We start from the raw sequence: 16065 nt of genomic DNA on the forward strand, positions 1-16065 counted from the left end.
GACAAACATGTTTTTAAATTATGATAGGCAAGAATAGGATAGACGGTTCGAACCTTTTTCCCAGGGTAGAAATGTCCATCACAAAATCCAGGGATATTCAATATTCAGGAGGGATAGACAGAAAGGAAAAGGAGGTGGGGTAGCATTGTTGGTTAGAGATGAGATTAACACAATAGAAAGGAAGGACATTAGCTTGGAGGATGTGGAATCAATATGGGTAGAGCTGCGAAACACTAAAGGGCAGAAAATGCTAGTGGGAGTTGTGTACAGGCCACCTAACAGTAGTAGTGGAGTTGGAGATGGCATCAAACAGGAAATTAGAAAGGCATGCAACAAAGGTAAAACAGTTATAATGGGTGACTTCAATCTACATATAGATTGTATGAATCAAATTGGCAGGGGTGCTGAGGAAGAAGATTTCTTGGTATGTATGCGGGATAGTTTTCTAAACCAACATGTAGTGGAACCAACAAGAGAGCAGGCTATTCTAGACTGGGTATTGAGTAATGAGGAAGGGTTAGTTAGCAGTCTTGTTGTGCGTGGCACCTTGGGCAAGAGTGACCATAATATGGTTGAGTTCTTCATTAAGATGGAGAGTGACATAATTAATTCAGAAACAAGGGTTCTGAACTTAAAGAAAGGTAACTTTGAGGGTATGAGACGTGAATTAGCCAAGATAGACTGGCAATTGATTCTTAAAGGGTTGATGGTGGATATGCAATGGAAGGCATTTAAAGGCTGCATGGATGAACTACAACAATTGTTCATCCCAGTTTGGCAAAATAATAAATCAGGGAAAGTAGTGCATCTGTGGATAACAAGGGAAATCAGGGATAGTATCAAAACAAAAGATGAAGCATACAAATTAGCCAGAAAAAGCAGCCTACCAGAGGACTGGGAGAAATTCAGAGTCCAGCAGAGGAGGACAAAGGGTTTAATTAGGAAAGGGAAAATAGATTATGAAAGAAAACTGGCAGGGAACATAAAAACTGACTGCAAAAGTTTTTATAGATATGTGAAGAGAAAAAGATTAGTTAAAACAAATGTAGGCCCCTTGCAGTCAGAAACAGGTGAATTGATCATGGGGAACAAGGACATGGCAGACCAATTGAATAACTACTTTGGTTCTGTCTTCACTAAGGAAGACATAAATAATCTGCCGGAAATAGCAGGGGACCGGAGGTCAAATGAGATGGAGGAACTGAGTGAAATCCAGGTTAGCCAGGAAGTGGTGTAGGTAAATTTAATGGATTAAAGGCTGATAATTCCCCAGGGCCAGATAGGCTGCATCCCAGAGTACTTAAGGAAGTAGACCCAGAAATAGTGGATGCATTAGTGATAATTTTTCAAAACTCCTTAGATTCTGGAGTAGTTCCTGAGGATTGGAGGGTAGCTAATGTAACCCCACTTTTTAAAAAGGGAGGGAGAGAAAAAACGGGGAATTACAGACCAGTTAGTCTAACATCGGTAGTGGGGAAACTGCTAGAGTCAATTATTAAAGATGGGATAGCAGCACATTTGGAAAGTGGTGAAATCATTGGACAAAGTCAGCATGGATTTATGAAAGGTAAATCATGTCTGACGAATCTTATAGAATTTTTCGAGGATGTAACTAGTAGAGTGGCTAAGGGAGAACCAGTGGATGTGTTATATCTGGACTTTCAGAAGGCTTTCGACAAGGTCCCACATAAGAGATTAGTATACAAACTTAAAGCACACGGTATTGGGGGTTCAGTATTGAAGTGGATAGAGAACAGGCTGGCAGACATGAAGCAAAGTAGGAGTAAACGGGTACTTTTCAGAATGGCATGCAGTGACAAGTGGGGTACCGCAAGGCTCAGTGCTGGGACCCCAGCTATTTACAATATATATTAATGATTTGGTCGAGGGAATTGAATGCAACATCTCCAAGTTTGCGGATGACACGAAGCTGGGGGGCAGTGTTAGCTGTGAGGAGGATGCTAGGAGGCTGCAAGGTGATTTGGATAGGCTGGGTGAGTGGGCAAATGCATGGCAGATGCAGTATAATGTGGATAAATGTGAGGTTATCCACTTTGTTGGCAAAAACAGGAAAGTAGACTATTTTCTGAATGGTGGCCGATTAGGAAAAGGGGAGATGCAACAAGACCTGGGTGTCATGGTACACCAGTCATTGAAAGTAGGCATGCAGGTGCAGCAGGCAGTGAAGAAAGCGAATGGTATGTTAGCATTCATAGCAAAAGTATTTGAGTATTGGAGCAGGGAGGCTCTACTGCAGTTGTACAGGGTTTTGGTGAGACCACACCTGGAGTATTGCGTACAGTTTTGGTCTCCTAATCTGAAGAAATACATTCTTGCCATAGAGGGAGTACATAGAAGGTTCACCAGACTGATTCCTGGGATGTCAGGACTTTCATATGAAGAAAGACTGGATAGACTCGACTTGTACTCGCTAGAATTCAGAAGATTGAGGGGGGATCTTATAGAAATGTACAACATTCTTAAAGGGTTGGACAGGCTAGATGCAGGAAGATTGTTCCCGATGTTGGGGAAGTCCAGAACAAGGGGTCACAGTTTAAGGATAAGGAGGAAATCTTTTAGGACCAAGATGAGAAAAACATTTTTCACACAAAGAGTGGTGAATCTCTGGAATTCTCTGCCACAGAAGGTAGTTGAGGCCAGTTCATTGGCTATATTTAAGAGGGAGTTAGATGTGGCCCTTGTGGCAAAAGGGATCTATCATAACTAGATAACTATCAGGGAAAACGTTTAATGGAAATGTGCATTGTATGGTTTTTTTAAACACTGGTGGGGGCTATAAACATATTGCCACAGGTGGTGGTGGAGGCAGATACGATGGCAGCTGTTAGATAGGTACATGGAAGTACGGGGAATAGAGAGATGTAAATATGTACAGACAGATTAGATAAGTTTAAATAGGCTCACTGTTCGACACAAATATTGTGGGCCAAAGGGCCCATTCCTGTGCTTTACTGTTTCATGTTACATTTCCTATCCAAATTCTCTGATTTTCCTCTTTTATATTTAAGGTTTTTTAAACTTTTTTTTCCTGTTGATGAAACCAACATTTAAATTCGGCGGATGGGGGAGAAAAAAATCTATCATATTTGTATTTTGATATATTTGTATAGAGAAGTGGTTGGCAGACAGGAAACAAAGAGTAGGGATTAACGGGTCCCTTTCAGAATGGCAGGCAGTGACTAGTGGGGTACCGCAAGGCCCGGTGCTGGGACCGCAGCTATTTACAATATACATCAATGATTTGGATGAAGGGATTCAAAGTAACATTAGCAAATTTGCAGATGACTCAAAGCTGGGTGGCAGTGTGAACTTTGAGGAGGATGCTATGAGAATGCAGGGTGACTTGGACAGGTTGGGGGAGTGGGCAGATGCATGGCAGATGAAGTTTAAAGTGGATAAATGTGAGGTTATCCACTTTGGTAGCAAAAACAGGAAGGCAGATTACTATCTAAATGGCGTCAAGTTGTGAAAAGGGGAAGTACAACGGTATCTGGGGGTCCTTGTACATCAGTCTATGAAAGTAAGCATGCAGTGAGGAAAGCGAATGGCATGTTGGCCTTTATAACAAGAGGAATCGAATATAGGAGCAAAGCGGTCCTTCTGCAGTTGAACAGAATCCTAGTGAGACCACACCTTGTGTGCAGTTTTGATCCCCTAATTTGAGGAAGGACATTCTTGCTATTGAGGGAGTGCAGCGTAGGTTTACAAGGTTAATTTCCGGGATGGCGGGACTGTCATATGCTGAGAGAATGGAGCAGCTGGGCTTGTACACTCTGGAGTTAAGAAGGATGAGAGGGCATCTCATTGAAATATATAAGATTGTTAAGGGCTTGGACACGCTAGAAGCAGGAAACATGTTCCCGATGTTGGGGGAGTCCAGAACCAGGGGCCACAGTTTAAGAATAAGGAATAAGCCATTTAGAACGGAGACGAGGAAACACTTTTTCTCACAGAGAGTGGTGAGTCTGTGGAATTCTCTGCCTCAGAGGGCGGTGAAGGCAGGTTCTCTGGATGCTTTCAAGAGAGAGCTAGATAGGGCTCTTAAAAATAGCGGAGTCAAGGGATATGAGGAGAAGGCAGGAACGAGGTACTGATTGGGGATAATCAGCCATGATCACATTGAATGGCGGTGCTGGCTCGAAGGGCCAAATGGCCTCCTCCTGCACTATTGTCCTATTTGCGCCAGCAAATCCAATTCAAAGCTGATGACACTTGATAATATTCTACAATATTAGATAAATTCTATAACATCAGAAGTACTTGAATAGAACATAAGCACTTTTATATTGACTTTCACCATAAGTAGAATGTAAAAATAGAAGAGCTCCATTTCTTTGCTGAAATAAACACTAAAAATCGTGAAAGTATTATTTTCACTCCTGTTCTTATTGTCTGGGGAATATGCCCCTTAAGGTAAGGGCAAGTTTGCCAATTCATTGTTTGCTGACTCAAACACAATGCATGAATATTTGCTTGGTTTTGTGATTTTAAAATACAATTTTATGTTAATATGTATTTAGCTGTTTTAAATATGAAATTTGCCCAACTGGGATTGCACTAGCACTATTATTTCTTGCATATACTACTTTAAAACTGATGCACAATATTTGAGCCATAAATAGTATAGATATTTTGCTGAATGGGATTTTTTTTAATTGCTGAAGATATGATATATCATAGTCTGAATATTTAAATCAACATTGCAGGATTTCTGCCATGGTCAAGTGATGTGGCCTCCATTGAGTGCACTCCAAGTTAAAATTGCACCTCGCAAGCAATCGTGCAAGCAGATCTGTCAAGAGAATAAGCTCATATGTGAACCATCCTTTTTTCAACATCTGAATAAAGACAGTGACTTGCAAAAGTAAGTATACGTATCCTATTAAATTGAATGCGGTGCAGTTATTTATTGCCTTCCTGAATAATCCCAATTGATAATAAGTTTATGAGTGTTCTAATGAACTTTAACTAGTGTTTATATAATAAAGATCATACACAATGTTCTATATTGTGCTAATATTTTGACAAGCTTTTCTGAAAAGTTTGTGTTCCTAGAAAATAAATAGCAAAAATTAATAATTCTAAATACAGAAACTGCTTTGCAGCTTAATTGCATTTAAATTAATGGATATTTTGTTGTTGCTTACAGATATGGAATTGAATGCCAATCATTTGAATCTCTAAATGATATTGTTGTTCCAGCTTATGATGAAAAGAAGAAGCACTGTTTTTTCCAGAGCGATTTGTTGCTTTTCAGTTGTGCAGGTTCAAATGAACATTTCAAAAGGGTCTGTCCATGCAGAGACTATATGAAGGGACAAGTCGCCTTATGTCAAGAATGCTTATAGCACTTGCTTTTCCAACGCACCCTAGTTTGTGCAAAAGAAAACTTGGATATTAGGTGGTCTTAACATCAGTCATTAATTTTTGGAAGATCCCTTCAAAAAGGACACTGATAAGGGAAAAAAATTGAATCACGAACATTAATTCACTTGAAGTGATTAAAGTTCTTTCTTACACAAAGATTGACCTCAGCCCCAGGTTAACAAGGTTGAGGATTAAAAAAATATCTCCCCATTGGAAACAAGAAGTAATTTTTTTTTTAAGGGTTCTCATTTATAAAAGGTTTCATTCTCATTTTTGACACGGTTTGGTGTATAGATGTAAATGAAAGATGCACTACTAAATATTCTAAATTCAGAAAGTCATGTTAATAAATATAAAATTAAAGGTTGCCAGCTAAATAAATAAGGGACTGCTTAATAGGCTTTTTTTTTTTTTAATTCATGAGAAATAAACAGAATCCGAATCGAAGGGTTTAACATCTGTTTGAAAGCAATGTCACTGGAATGTTTCAATATAATCATACCCAGATAAGAGAATCCATCTTTGTTATGACCACTACAGGCAGTTATTTGAAGGATTGTATGCTGATATTGCTGACAGTAATAATTTTAAAATATAGATGTTAATTGTTTTAAATCCTGCTTTGAGATTTGATTTAAACCTTTGAAGGATTTTTTAAAATTAAATTAAACATCAAATAAGAAATGTACTTTTGGCTTTATTAGACATCGTTTAAGATACTGACAGTGTTCCCAACTTACTGATCCAAACTGTCAAATGACGTTAAGTGGGCATATTTCAGGCCACAAATAAGTTGGCTAGGTGGGCATTTTAAGTAGCAACCTGCTGAAATAGTTCCTTTTGTAAATTGTGCATAGACAGCGTGATGTAAAGTGTTATTTTTTTTTAATCTCCCTATAATCATCATGTTTACCATAAAAATTGAGCAGAATTACATATTTGCACTTTTCTTTTCAGGCTCAGGAGTATACATATTTTAGCCATACAGGAAATAAGCAACAAATGTTCTTGTCACCAGATTGTTTGGGTATGTTACAAAATTTCAATCATCTTTCTCTAAAACTAAATTGAATCAGTGTTTGACCCATCAGCAAAAAGTGCTGGTGAGAATTGTAGCTGAAATTCTAAAAGTACAGCATTGTAACAATCTGGATTTCTTTTCATTGTATTAGTGATAGTGGTTAGAAATCATTATCAACTGGAGACAAATGTAAATTTCAAAACTGTTCACTATTTATTGAAGGAGGATTGGTATCAGTTATATTGTAAACAATATGAAGATATCAGCCTAGTGATGGGTGAGTTGTAAAGGTGACAAAACCTTTTCGAACAATTGATATATAATTTGCATTTATTCATTTTTACTTGAATTCAATGCATATCTTGATACCGCTGATTATAAACCCTAATCTGAATGAAATTTAATGGTTGAAGAATATGTAAATACAGTAATGTTTAAAAATAAGTACCGGTATGACTTTTGGCAAATAAAAAGCAGTGACATTTATTTCAACAGTAGCAGCTAAACCTCATTAACAGCAGATTTATCCAAACAGGGTTGCATATTTGTATATAAAAGAATAATTTTTTTAGCTATTCTGTAACTTGCTTTCTTTGCTTTGTTGTGCTTGTAAATATTAAATGTTTTCTGTAGATATGATGCCATGTTATGTCAATTATGTGCCTTTTTAAGGGTAGTATTGCTTTATCAACGTATAAATAAATCTACACTTAATGGCAGTCATAATTTAGATCGTGCATAGTGTTGTTAAGTGAGGAAATAGAAAATGATTTTCCTGTATATTTTCGCAGATGGCATATTGAAATGAGTTGTGCTTTGAAAGCTGTACTTGCAAGCATATAAATTCTTTCCAATTTTTGATCAGCAGGAGAAAAAACTTTATTTTTCAATAAATCTTTTCTGTGAAGAGAATTTCTTCAACTGATATGTACATTATAATTTGTAAACATACAGAATACATTTTAAAATAAACACAGCTTAAGTTTAATAATCACTCTTGTATATTACAACTTGAAATTCCAAGCACAGTTCATACACATATATTGTGCAGCACAGATCCTATTCAACTGCAACATATTATGAGTGTTTAATTGTCATTTGTACTGGCAACGGAACAGTGAGATTTTCATTGTTCCATTAGACTAAAAAGTTGAGGAATCCAGCAAAGTGCAATCAAAATTAACTCCCAATTATTGTTCTCACAATATGCTATTATTTACACTAAAAACTTAAAATCAGGCCTTCCTTGAGGTTGGGGATTTTGCTTCAATAAACTCTTCTCGGCTATCTTATATTAATCTAATGTTCATATTGTTTCTGACATGAAAATGTGACAAAAATTGAGGATTTCAATATTGTTCAAGAATGACATAAACATTAGAAAGAACAAAAGTGGCTGTTCACTCCTTTCGCTGAACTTAAATCTTAATCAAAGTTTCCTGCAGCTTAAAATAAGTACAAAAAAACATTCTGTGCACATAACGCTACGTTTGATGAACATTTTGCCAATATGGAAGTTTGTGTTATTTTTTTTTACACACTGAACATTACATGGACTGTAGAGGTTTTGGTTTTGAAGTTGTCTTGTGCTTTAACTTGTGCTTTCTGTAGACTACCTATGCCACCTTTCTTTAAAAATAACTCTTTTAAAACTGCAGAATGACACACCTGTAATTTGATGTTGTTCAATTGATCAATTTGGGGCACTTCCTAGCATTAAATGTGCCATCTGCATGTTTTACAATTGCCAAAATGTAAAACATTTTATTCAGATTTATTAAGTAGTTTGGCATATATATTTGGTTCGTCCTTTCAGTTGTACTGAATTTTAAAAGTTTCTGCTTTATTTTTGGTGAGTTCAGAGTTGAGGTTCTAATCAACTTTTATTTGCATTATTTAGAGATTTTTCAAATCTTTAAGTATGTGTATTATGTCTAGGACTCCAGGTTCTTGAAGATTTTTGATCTAATATTGGCTCGGGTCTATTAGCTAACTACTTATCTTGATTTGTCACAATTATTATAGTCTAATTAATATTATATTATCTAGATTGTGTTGAAGTAGTTTGCCACCTTTTTTGCAACATCAATTATCTGAAATGATTGGCAGGTAAAAGTTCTGTCCTATTCAACTAATTATCTGCATGTTATGTTAATTGCCATGGGTTAAAAAAAACCCAGTTTCATTATTATTAAATTTACATTAAAATTATTGAAGTGTAGTTCACCCTTTCATTTGATCTTTCAAAGAGTGAATATTTTTTTATTTAAACTTACTTCTGCTCATGAGGAGTCGACAATTTTTTTTTAAAATATCAAGTATCACTGGAGATAGCAATACATTTCTTTATGCAAGTAAATGTTTAAGAGTTTGGTAAATTTTGTCACAGCAAGTAGCTGAATTAAAAGGATCATTGCAATTAATAAAGGAAAAGTTAGACATTTTAGAAGTATAAGATTGCAAAATTCTCAACAGGAATAATATAAAGCAGACATAGAACAGTGCAGCACAGGAACAGACCCTTTGGCCCACAATTCCATTAATCTCATCTGTCTGCACATGTTCAATGTGCTTATTAAAGTCTCTTAAATGCCTCCATCGAATACTCCACCACCCCTGGCAACAGTTCCAGACATCCGCCACCCTGTTCAAAAAAAAAAAAAAAATCCCCTGCACATCTTTAAAGTGTACTTTAAAATTATGTCCTGTGGGCTTTGACATTTTCACCCAGGGGAGGGGGGAGGGGAGAGGGGGGGTTCTGACTCTGCCCTGTACATATGCTTCTCCTCATTGTTTTATACTTCCATCAGGTCTCCTCAACCTGGTGCATTCCAGGGGAAATTGTTCAAGTTTGTCCAATCTCTCTTATAGGTAATGTCTTCTAATCCAGGCAGCTTTCTGGTAAACCTCTTTGTCATCCTCTAAAGCCTCCATATCCTTCCCGTAATGGGTCAACCAGAATTGCATACAATACTTCAAATGTGGCCAAACCAAAGTTCTAACATGCTGCAAAAGAACTTCTTCACTCCTATATTCAATGTGCTAACAGATGAAGGCAAGCATACCATATGTCTTCTTTACCACTCTACCTACTTGTATTGCCAGTTTTACGAGTTATACGCTTGGACCCCAAGATCCTTTGTACATCAATGCTTGCCATTAAATGCATACTGGCGTATAACCTACTTGAACCCCTCCAATCTGGCTTTCGCCCCCTCCTTAGCACAGAAACTGCTCTGCTCAGTCCTCAACGACCTCCTCACCTCTGCTGACACTGGTTCCCTCAACATCCTCATCCTCCTCGACCTGAGCGCAGCCTTCGATACAGTGAACCATAACATCCTGCTCACCAGACTCAAAGACCTCGGCATTGAAGGCTCTGCACTCAGCTGGCTCCGTTCCTACCTTTCCAACAGATCCCACTTCGTTTTTCATCAACACAGATACCCAGAGTTCCTTATACAATTGCATCCCGTGATCTTTCTCCTTTTAAACGGTAATTTTTCATTCTTTCTATCAAAGTGATAACCTCACAATTCCCCACATGACGATCGCTTTTTTTTTTACCACTCACTTAACTATATCCCTTTGCAGATTCTGTATCCAGTCACGCTGCTTTCCCATCTATCTTTGTACCATCAGCAAATGTGGCTACAACACAAACAGTCCCTTGATCAAAATAATCTCTCTCCATAACCACACCTCTGCTACAGCCACAGTCACTCAAGGCGTTCCCCAAGGCTCCGTACTTGGCCCCCTCCTCTTCATCATCTACATCCTCCCCCTTGGTCAGATACTCCGCCACTTCAACCTGGACTTCCACTGTTACGCCGATGACACCTAGATCTACCTCGGCACCAAATCCCCCCACAACCCCCCCCCCCCCCCCCCCCCCCCCCCCCTCTCCCATATCAACTCCTGTTTGTCAGCTATAAAAACCTGGATGCAACATAACTTCCTCAAACTCAACAGCGATAAGACAGAATTCCTCATAGGCTCCAAATCCACAATCAGCAAAATCAATAACCCCACTCTCACCATCGACGGCACCATTGTCTCCCCATCTCCCCAGGCCCGCAACCTTGGCGTGATCTTTGATTCCACCCTCTCCCTTGAGCCTCACATCCGCCATGTCATTAAAACCTCCTTCTTTCATCTCCGCAACATCGCCAAACTCAGACCCTCTCTCACACCTCCCGCTGCTGAAAGACTCATCCATGCCTTCATCTCCTCCCGACTGGACTATTGCAACTCACTTCTCCTTGGCATCAGCTCCACCTACATCAACCGACTCCAACTGGTCCAGAACGCAGCCGCCTGACTCATCACCCACACCAAATCCTGGCATCACATCACACCAGTCCTCAAACAACTTCACTGGCTTCCCATCTCCCACCGGATCACCTACAAAATCCTGGTCCTCCCCTACAAAGCCCTCCACCATCTGGCCCCCCCATATCTCACTGACCTCCTCTTCCCCTACCAACCCTCACGGTCCCTCAGATCCACATCAGCCGGTCTCCTCTCCATCCACAAGTCCAACCTCTGCAGTTTTGGGGACAGAGCCTTCTCCAGGGCAGCTCCCAGGCTCTGGAACTCCCTCCCCCAACTGATCCGCAATTCCGTGTCCCTCACCATCTTCCAGTCCCGCCTCAAGACCCATCTCTTCACGTCTGCCTATCCTTAGCCCCACGTCCCCCTCCCTTTTCATCTGTGCATGAATTGCCTCATATTGTGTTTTGATTGGAATTCTGTCTTTAATTTGTGTACTAGTCATGTCTCTACTATTTATTTCATTCCCCTTACATGTTTTTCCTCTACTTGCTAAATTTTTGTAAGGTGTCCTTGAGACTCTTGAAAGGCGCCCATAAATAAAATTTATTATTATTATTATTATACTTTCTCCTTTCATTCGACTTCCCAAAGTGCAACACCTCACACTTGCTTAAATTAAACTCTATCTGTCATTCCTCTGCCATTTCTATAGCTGATCTATATCCTGATACATACTTTCGCAGTCTTCCTCACTGTCCACAACTCCACTCATTTTCTGCAGACTTACTGAACTGACCCATCTACATTTACATCCAAATTGTATGTACTGTTTGTATGTAAGGTCCCAACACAGAGCCCTGCAGAATGTCATTGGTTACAGACCTCCAGCCAAAACAACACCATTCTGCCACAAACCTCTGCCTTCTGAGTAAGTCTACTGAGTCCAAACAACCAAGTCACCATGGGCCCTGTGCATCTTAATCTTCTAGATCATTCTACCATGAGGGATGGTATCAAATGCCTTGATAAAATCCATGTCGACAATATCCACAGTCCTATCCTCATCAATCACCGTCATCACCCCTCAATAAATTTTGTAAGACATAACCTGCCACGAAAGAAGCCATACGGGCTGTCCCCAGCGTAAAATTTTGTTCAACCAAAGAACTAGCAGATGCAATGATCAAATGCATTGATTCTCTCATTTACATCTCTGATTTTAGATGAGCACTCCGTGTTGAATAAGGACTGTTTCCCATAAAGAACGCTGGCTCGAAGGGCAGAATGTCCTCCTCCTGGACCTATTTTCTAGATCCCAGAAGAGGGTTTTGAATAGTTTATCCCAATCTGGCCAACATTTTAAGGCAACCAAATGGCTTAAATTCTGGAAGGCAAAACAAAGAATGATGCTGGAATTTATGTTAATTCGGAATGTGAAATCCCAATCTTCAACCCAACTGTAATGATCACCTCATTGTAGGAAAATATGTACCTTACATCATTCCTTAACAGCATCTAGCATTCTTTTGAATTGTATTATAGCATTTTCAGGTTTTCCAATAGTTTGGATGTAAGTTAGTTCAAGCTGATAGAATTTTGCATGCTTTGACAATTTGGAATACAGATTGTCTCTTGACTCTGCTGTACAACCCTGCATCCTAAAATCTGATATTGATTGAGGAATTATATATAAGAGAGTTCATTATGTCAGGTTCTCTAAATAGAATCGGCGAATGACAATTTAATCAAATGTTCTGGTTAAAAAGATTACGAATTATCCTGCTATGAGGAAGAGATATTAGTGTAAAAACAAATACTTTTAAGGGCAGCAATTATTAGTGGAAAATTGGACCCACTGCAACATTTCTAGTAAATATATTGAAATGCTATTTTATTCACAAAATTGCAAATACTTTAAAAAGTTATAACTACCAATGAATGAGGCAAATGTTTGACACGGCATGCCTAGTGATGGAAATGGATTCTATACCCAGTTAACTTTCATGGCAACGTAGTCTATCAATGACACTGTTTAAACTTAATTGCCATCAAATTATTCAGTGAAATTAAATTGATCAATATTCAAAATATATTCACACCTTCTTGTTACTTTTAAAACTTTAAATGTATCTCATATTTTGCCATAATATTTGAATTTCAAATCTGAGATTCTAATCATAACAATGAAAATCATGCGAGTTAGCGTTAGCTCAATTGTTTGTTGGAAGAAATACTAGGAAGAAGGTAGGCGAAACTGCTTTTGATGGTGCTTATTAATGCATTGAAAACATGCTTAATGAAAAATAAGAAATGTATTTTTGTGTTTTATTTTTTCTTTTAGGTATTACAGGAGCTCAAAAAAAATAATGTTTGGGTAAAGATTTTAACAGTTCATTCCAGTGGACAAGCACCAGGCAGATTAACATTCCAATTACTCTAGTACTGGGGTTGCCATGCTCAAAGAAAGTAAACAGTTAGTTCAAGCAATCATTGCTTTTACATTGTTAATAAACAAATTAGTGTGCAATGCTCTGGTTGTCAATTAGAATCAGGGTTCTGCACATATACGTTCTGCCCTGTACATTAAAAAAAATACTGAAAAGAGGTATTTTAACACCTTTGTTGGCACAAAAGAAGGAATAGCACTGGTGTGCTCCACATGATTGTGAGTTGACCTGGGTTTCAACATTGCTAATTTACTACCTGCAAACCAAATCAGCTGGGAAGGGAGGGGAGTTGGTGCCTCAACCCCCCCCCCCCCCCCCCCACCTATTGGCACCTTGACCACATGCTCTCTCCACACATGTTTTGTATATGGGACTAATTTAGGTACATCCTTCAAGGTAGATGGAACATCAGATAACAGAATGGTCAATTGACGTGGATTTTGTTGGTCAGACAGCTGACAGTTGTAGTCTACAATTTCTATGAATGACAATGTGTATGTTACCTCTGTTTATAAAATATGAAGGACAAAGCATAATCTTCAACCTCAAATATTAGAAGTCCACCAAATTTAGCAAATCTGTTTGGTCAGAAAAAAATGTTTTCTTGTCCACAAACTGAGCATTGGGGCAACAATTGCAAATTTTTTTCCAGTTACTGCTTTGATTTGGTTAGCTTTAGTGATTCTTTCCACGTCATAACATCTCCCTTCCTGTAGAATTGAGCATCACTATACACCATCATTATGTCCATCATTCAAAGGTTTCATAATTACGAGTCGCTTTTATTCGTGGGATTGTGTCAACCAGTAGCCTAGAAGAAAGCAGAAAAGTTAAATTGCACACTTTAGCACCTCACACCTGGTTTGCAATTCATGGTTACATGTATTTCTTTGTCATACAATCACACATAGAAAATAGGTGCAGGTGTAGGCCATTCGGCCCTTCAAGCCAGCACCACCATTCAATATGATCATGGCTGATCATCCTGAATCAGTTCCCCGTTCCTGCTTTCTCCCCATATCCCTTGATTCCGTTAGCCCAAAGAGCTATATCTAACTCTCTCTTGAAAATGTCCAATGAATTGGCCTCCACTGCCTTCTGTGGCAGAGAATTCCATAGATTCACAACTCTGGCTGAAAATGTTTTCCTCATCTCAGTCCTAAATAACTTGCCCCTTATTCTTAAATTGTGACCCCTGGTTCTGAACTCCCCCAACATCGGGAACATATATCCTGCTTCTAGCCTGTCCAATCCCTTAAGAATTTTATATGTTTTTATAAGATACCCTCTCATCCTTCTAAATTCCAGTGAATATAAGCCCAGGCATCAGCCCAGAAATAAGCCCTTCAGCCCAGCTTGCCTATGTCGAGCAATGGACCCACCAGTGTCTTGTTCGGCTGTAACAAAACAACCCAACCTCTATACTCAATAGGTAGACACAAAATGCTAGAGTAACTCAGGCAGCATCTGGAGAGACGTTTTGCCTGTCCCGTTGAATTACTCCAGTATTTTGCGTCTATCTTCGACCTATACTCAATACCCTGACTGCTGAAGGTTAATGTGCTGAAAGTCAAGTTGACCACCTTATCCACCTGTGATGCCACTTTCAAGGAACGCCATATCTGCACTCCTAGATCCCTCCTACCGTGGTTAGACTTCTCAAAATCCACCAGATCACATTTATCGGCATTAAACTTGATTAACTATTCCTCTGTCCACTTACACAACTGATTAAGATGCTGCTGTGACCTTTGATAACTATCTTTCTGGCCAACAATATCACAATGTGTTCTTCAATACCCTTAATATCCCCAAATCTTCAATCCATTCTAAATATATTACCTCCAATCTCCCTTGGCTCAATTTTTGTTCAATAACTTCACGTGTAGCATCTTATTAAAGGCATTCTAAATGTCATCAATTATTTGCTTAAAATCACAGCCATTTCTTTCCCAAAATAATTTTGCTGGTCTCAGTTCATATGGAATCTACATTAACTTATGCTAATATTTACACTACCACAAACATTTTGTTTTTTAATGTTTCTCACTAAATTATTCTGGTATTCTCATTTCCCTTTTCTTTCAATTCATCCACTGCTGATTTCCAAAATGTAGCCATTTCCCAAGCTTCGTGCTTTTTTCATAAACGTTGTTTTTGATCTAATGCGATCATTAACCTAATTAGCCTTGGTTAGACTACCTTTCCTGTTGGATTTTTATGTCTGAAGAGGGATATATATTTGTTGTAAATGATATACTAATTGGATATAACTAAAACTAGCCATTGACAGTCCATTATCATATCTTTAAATATAGTCTCTCAGTTTATTTATTGTTGACAACTCTTTGCCATGGTTTGCATTGTATTGATTTAAGAAACTGATTTCACATTTAACTAAATCAGTTCCAGTCTTTATATGGAAGTTATATAACTTCCTTATAGGCCTTATAACTAAGATTAGTAATTAAACCTTCCTCATTGCACAATATTAGATTGTAAATAGTCTGTTCACCAGTTGGAACCTAACTAATATTGTTAGGAATACATTTCTTCCCATTCCATTTACCCTCTCTGAAAGTATTCCATTTCGGAAAGTACCCTGGAATTAACCTAACATGGGTCAATTTGTAACCACAACCTTCTATGTAATGGCTCATTTATTTCCATTTGTGCGATTCCCATTCTATGCATTTGGATAAAGAGCATCCAATTTATCTTTGTATTATTTTTCCCAACTCTTATGCTTCTTGACACAATCTGATATTAATCACTCCTTTATCTCTATAGTACCCCATCCCTCCCCCCACTTGGCTCCATCAGCTTAATGTTTAATGCAGGTTCTCATCTTCAAAAAATCGACCATCCTTCTGTCTCTATAGATGCTGTCTGACCCATTGACTTCATCCAGCATTTGGTTTTGCTCCAAATGGG

At 38.4% G+C, this 16065-nt stretch overlaps 2 protein-coding genes across 7 annotated transcripts in view; one reads left to right on the plus strand and one right to left on the minus strand.

Moving 5' to 3' along the window:
* Positions 1-8713, plus strand: part of mgat5 (alpha-1,6-mannosylglycoprotein 6-beta-N-acetylglucosaminyltransferase) — a 123543-nt gene extending 114830 nt beyond the window's left edge. For 5 of the 6 annotated variants that reach the window (XM_033024647.1, XM_033024650.1, XM_033024648.1 and 2 more), the window contains 2 exons: positions 4728-4885; positions 5171-5900. In XM_033024647.1, coding sequence (XP_032880538.1) covers positions 4728-4885; positions 5171-5369 — 357 coding nt within the window. In that variant the 3' untranslated portion in view covers positions 5370-5900. Of the gene's footprint in view, positions 1-4727; positions 4886-5170 lie in introns of all 6 variants that reach the window. The other variant, XM_033024652.1, reaches the window with a different exon arrangement.
* Positions 8714-12519: 3806 nt separating this feature from the next.
* Positions 12520-16065, minus strand: part of tmem163 (transmembrane protein 163) — an 88435-nt gene continuing 84889 nt past the window's right edge. Inside the window, exon 9 of the mRNA XM_033024653.1 lies at positions 12520-13942. Within this exon, the coding sequence (XP_032880544.1) occupies positions 13882-13942 (61 nt within the window). The 3' untranslated portion in view covers positions 12520-13881. The remainder of the gene's footprint in view (positions 13943-16065) is intronic.

This window comes from Amblyraja radiata, chromosome 7, assembly GCF_010909765.2.
Source record: "Amblyraja radiata isolate CabotCenter1 chromosome 7, sAmbRad1.1.pri, whole genome shotgun sequence".
NCBI classification, from domain to species: domain Eukaryota; kingdom Metazoa; phylum Chordata; class Chondrichthyes; order Rajiformes; family Rajidae; genus Amblyraja; species Amblyraja radiata.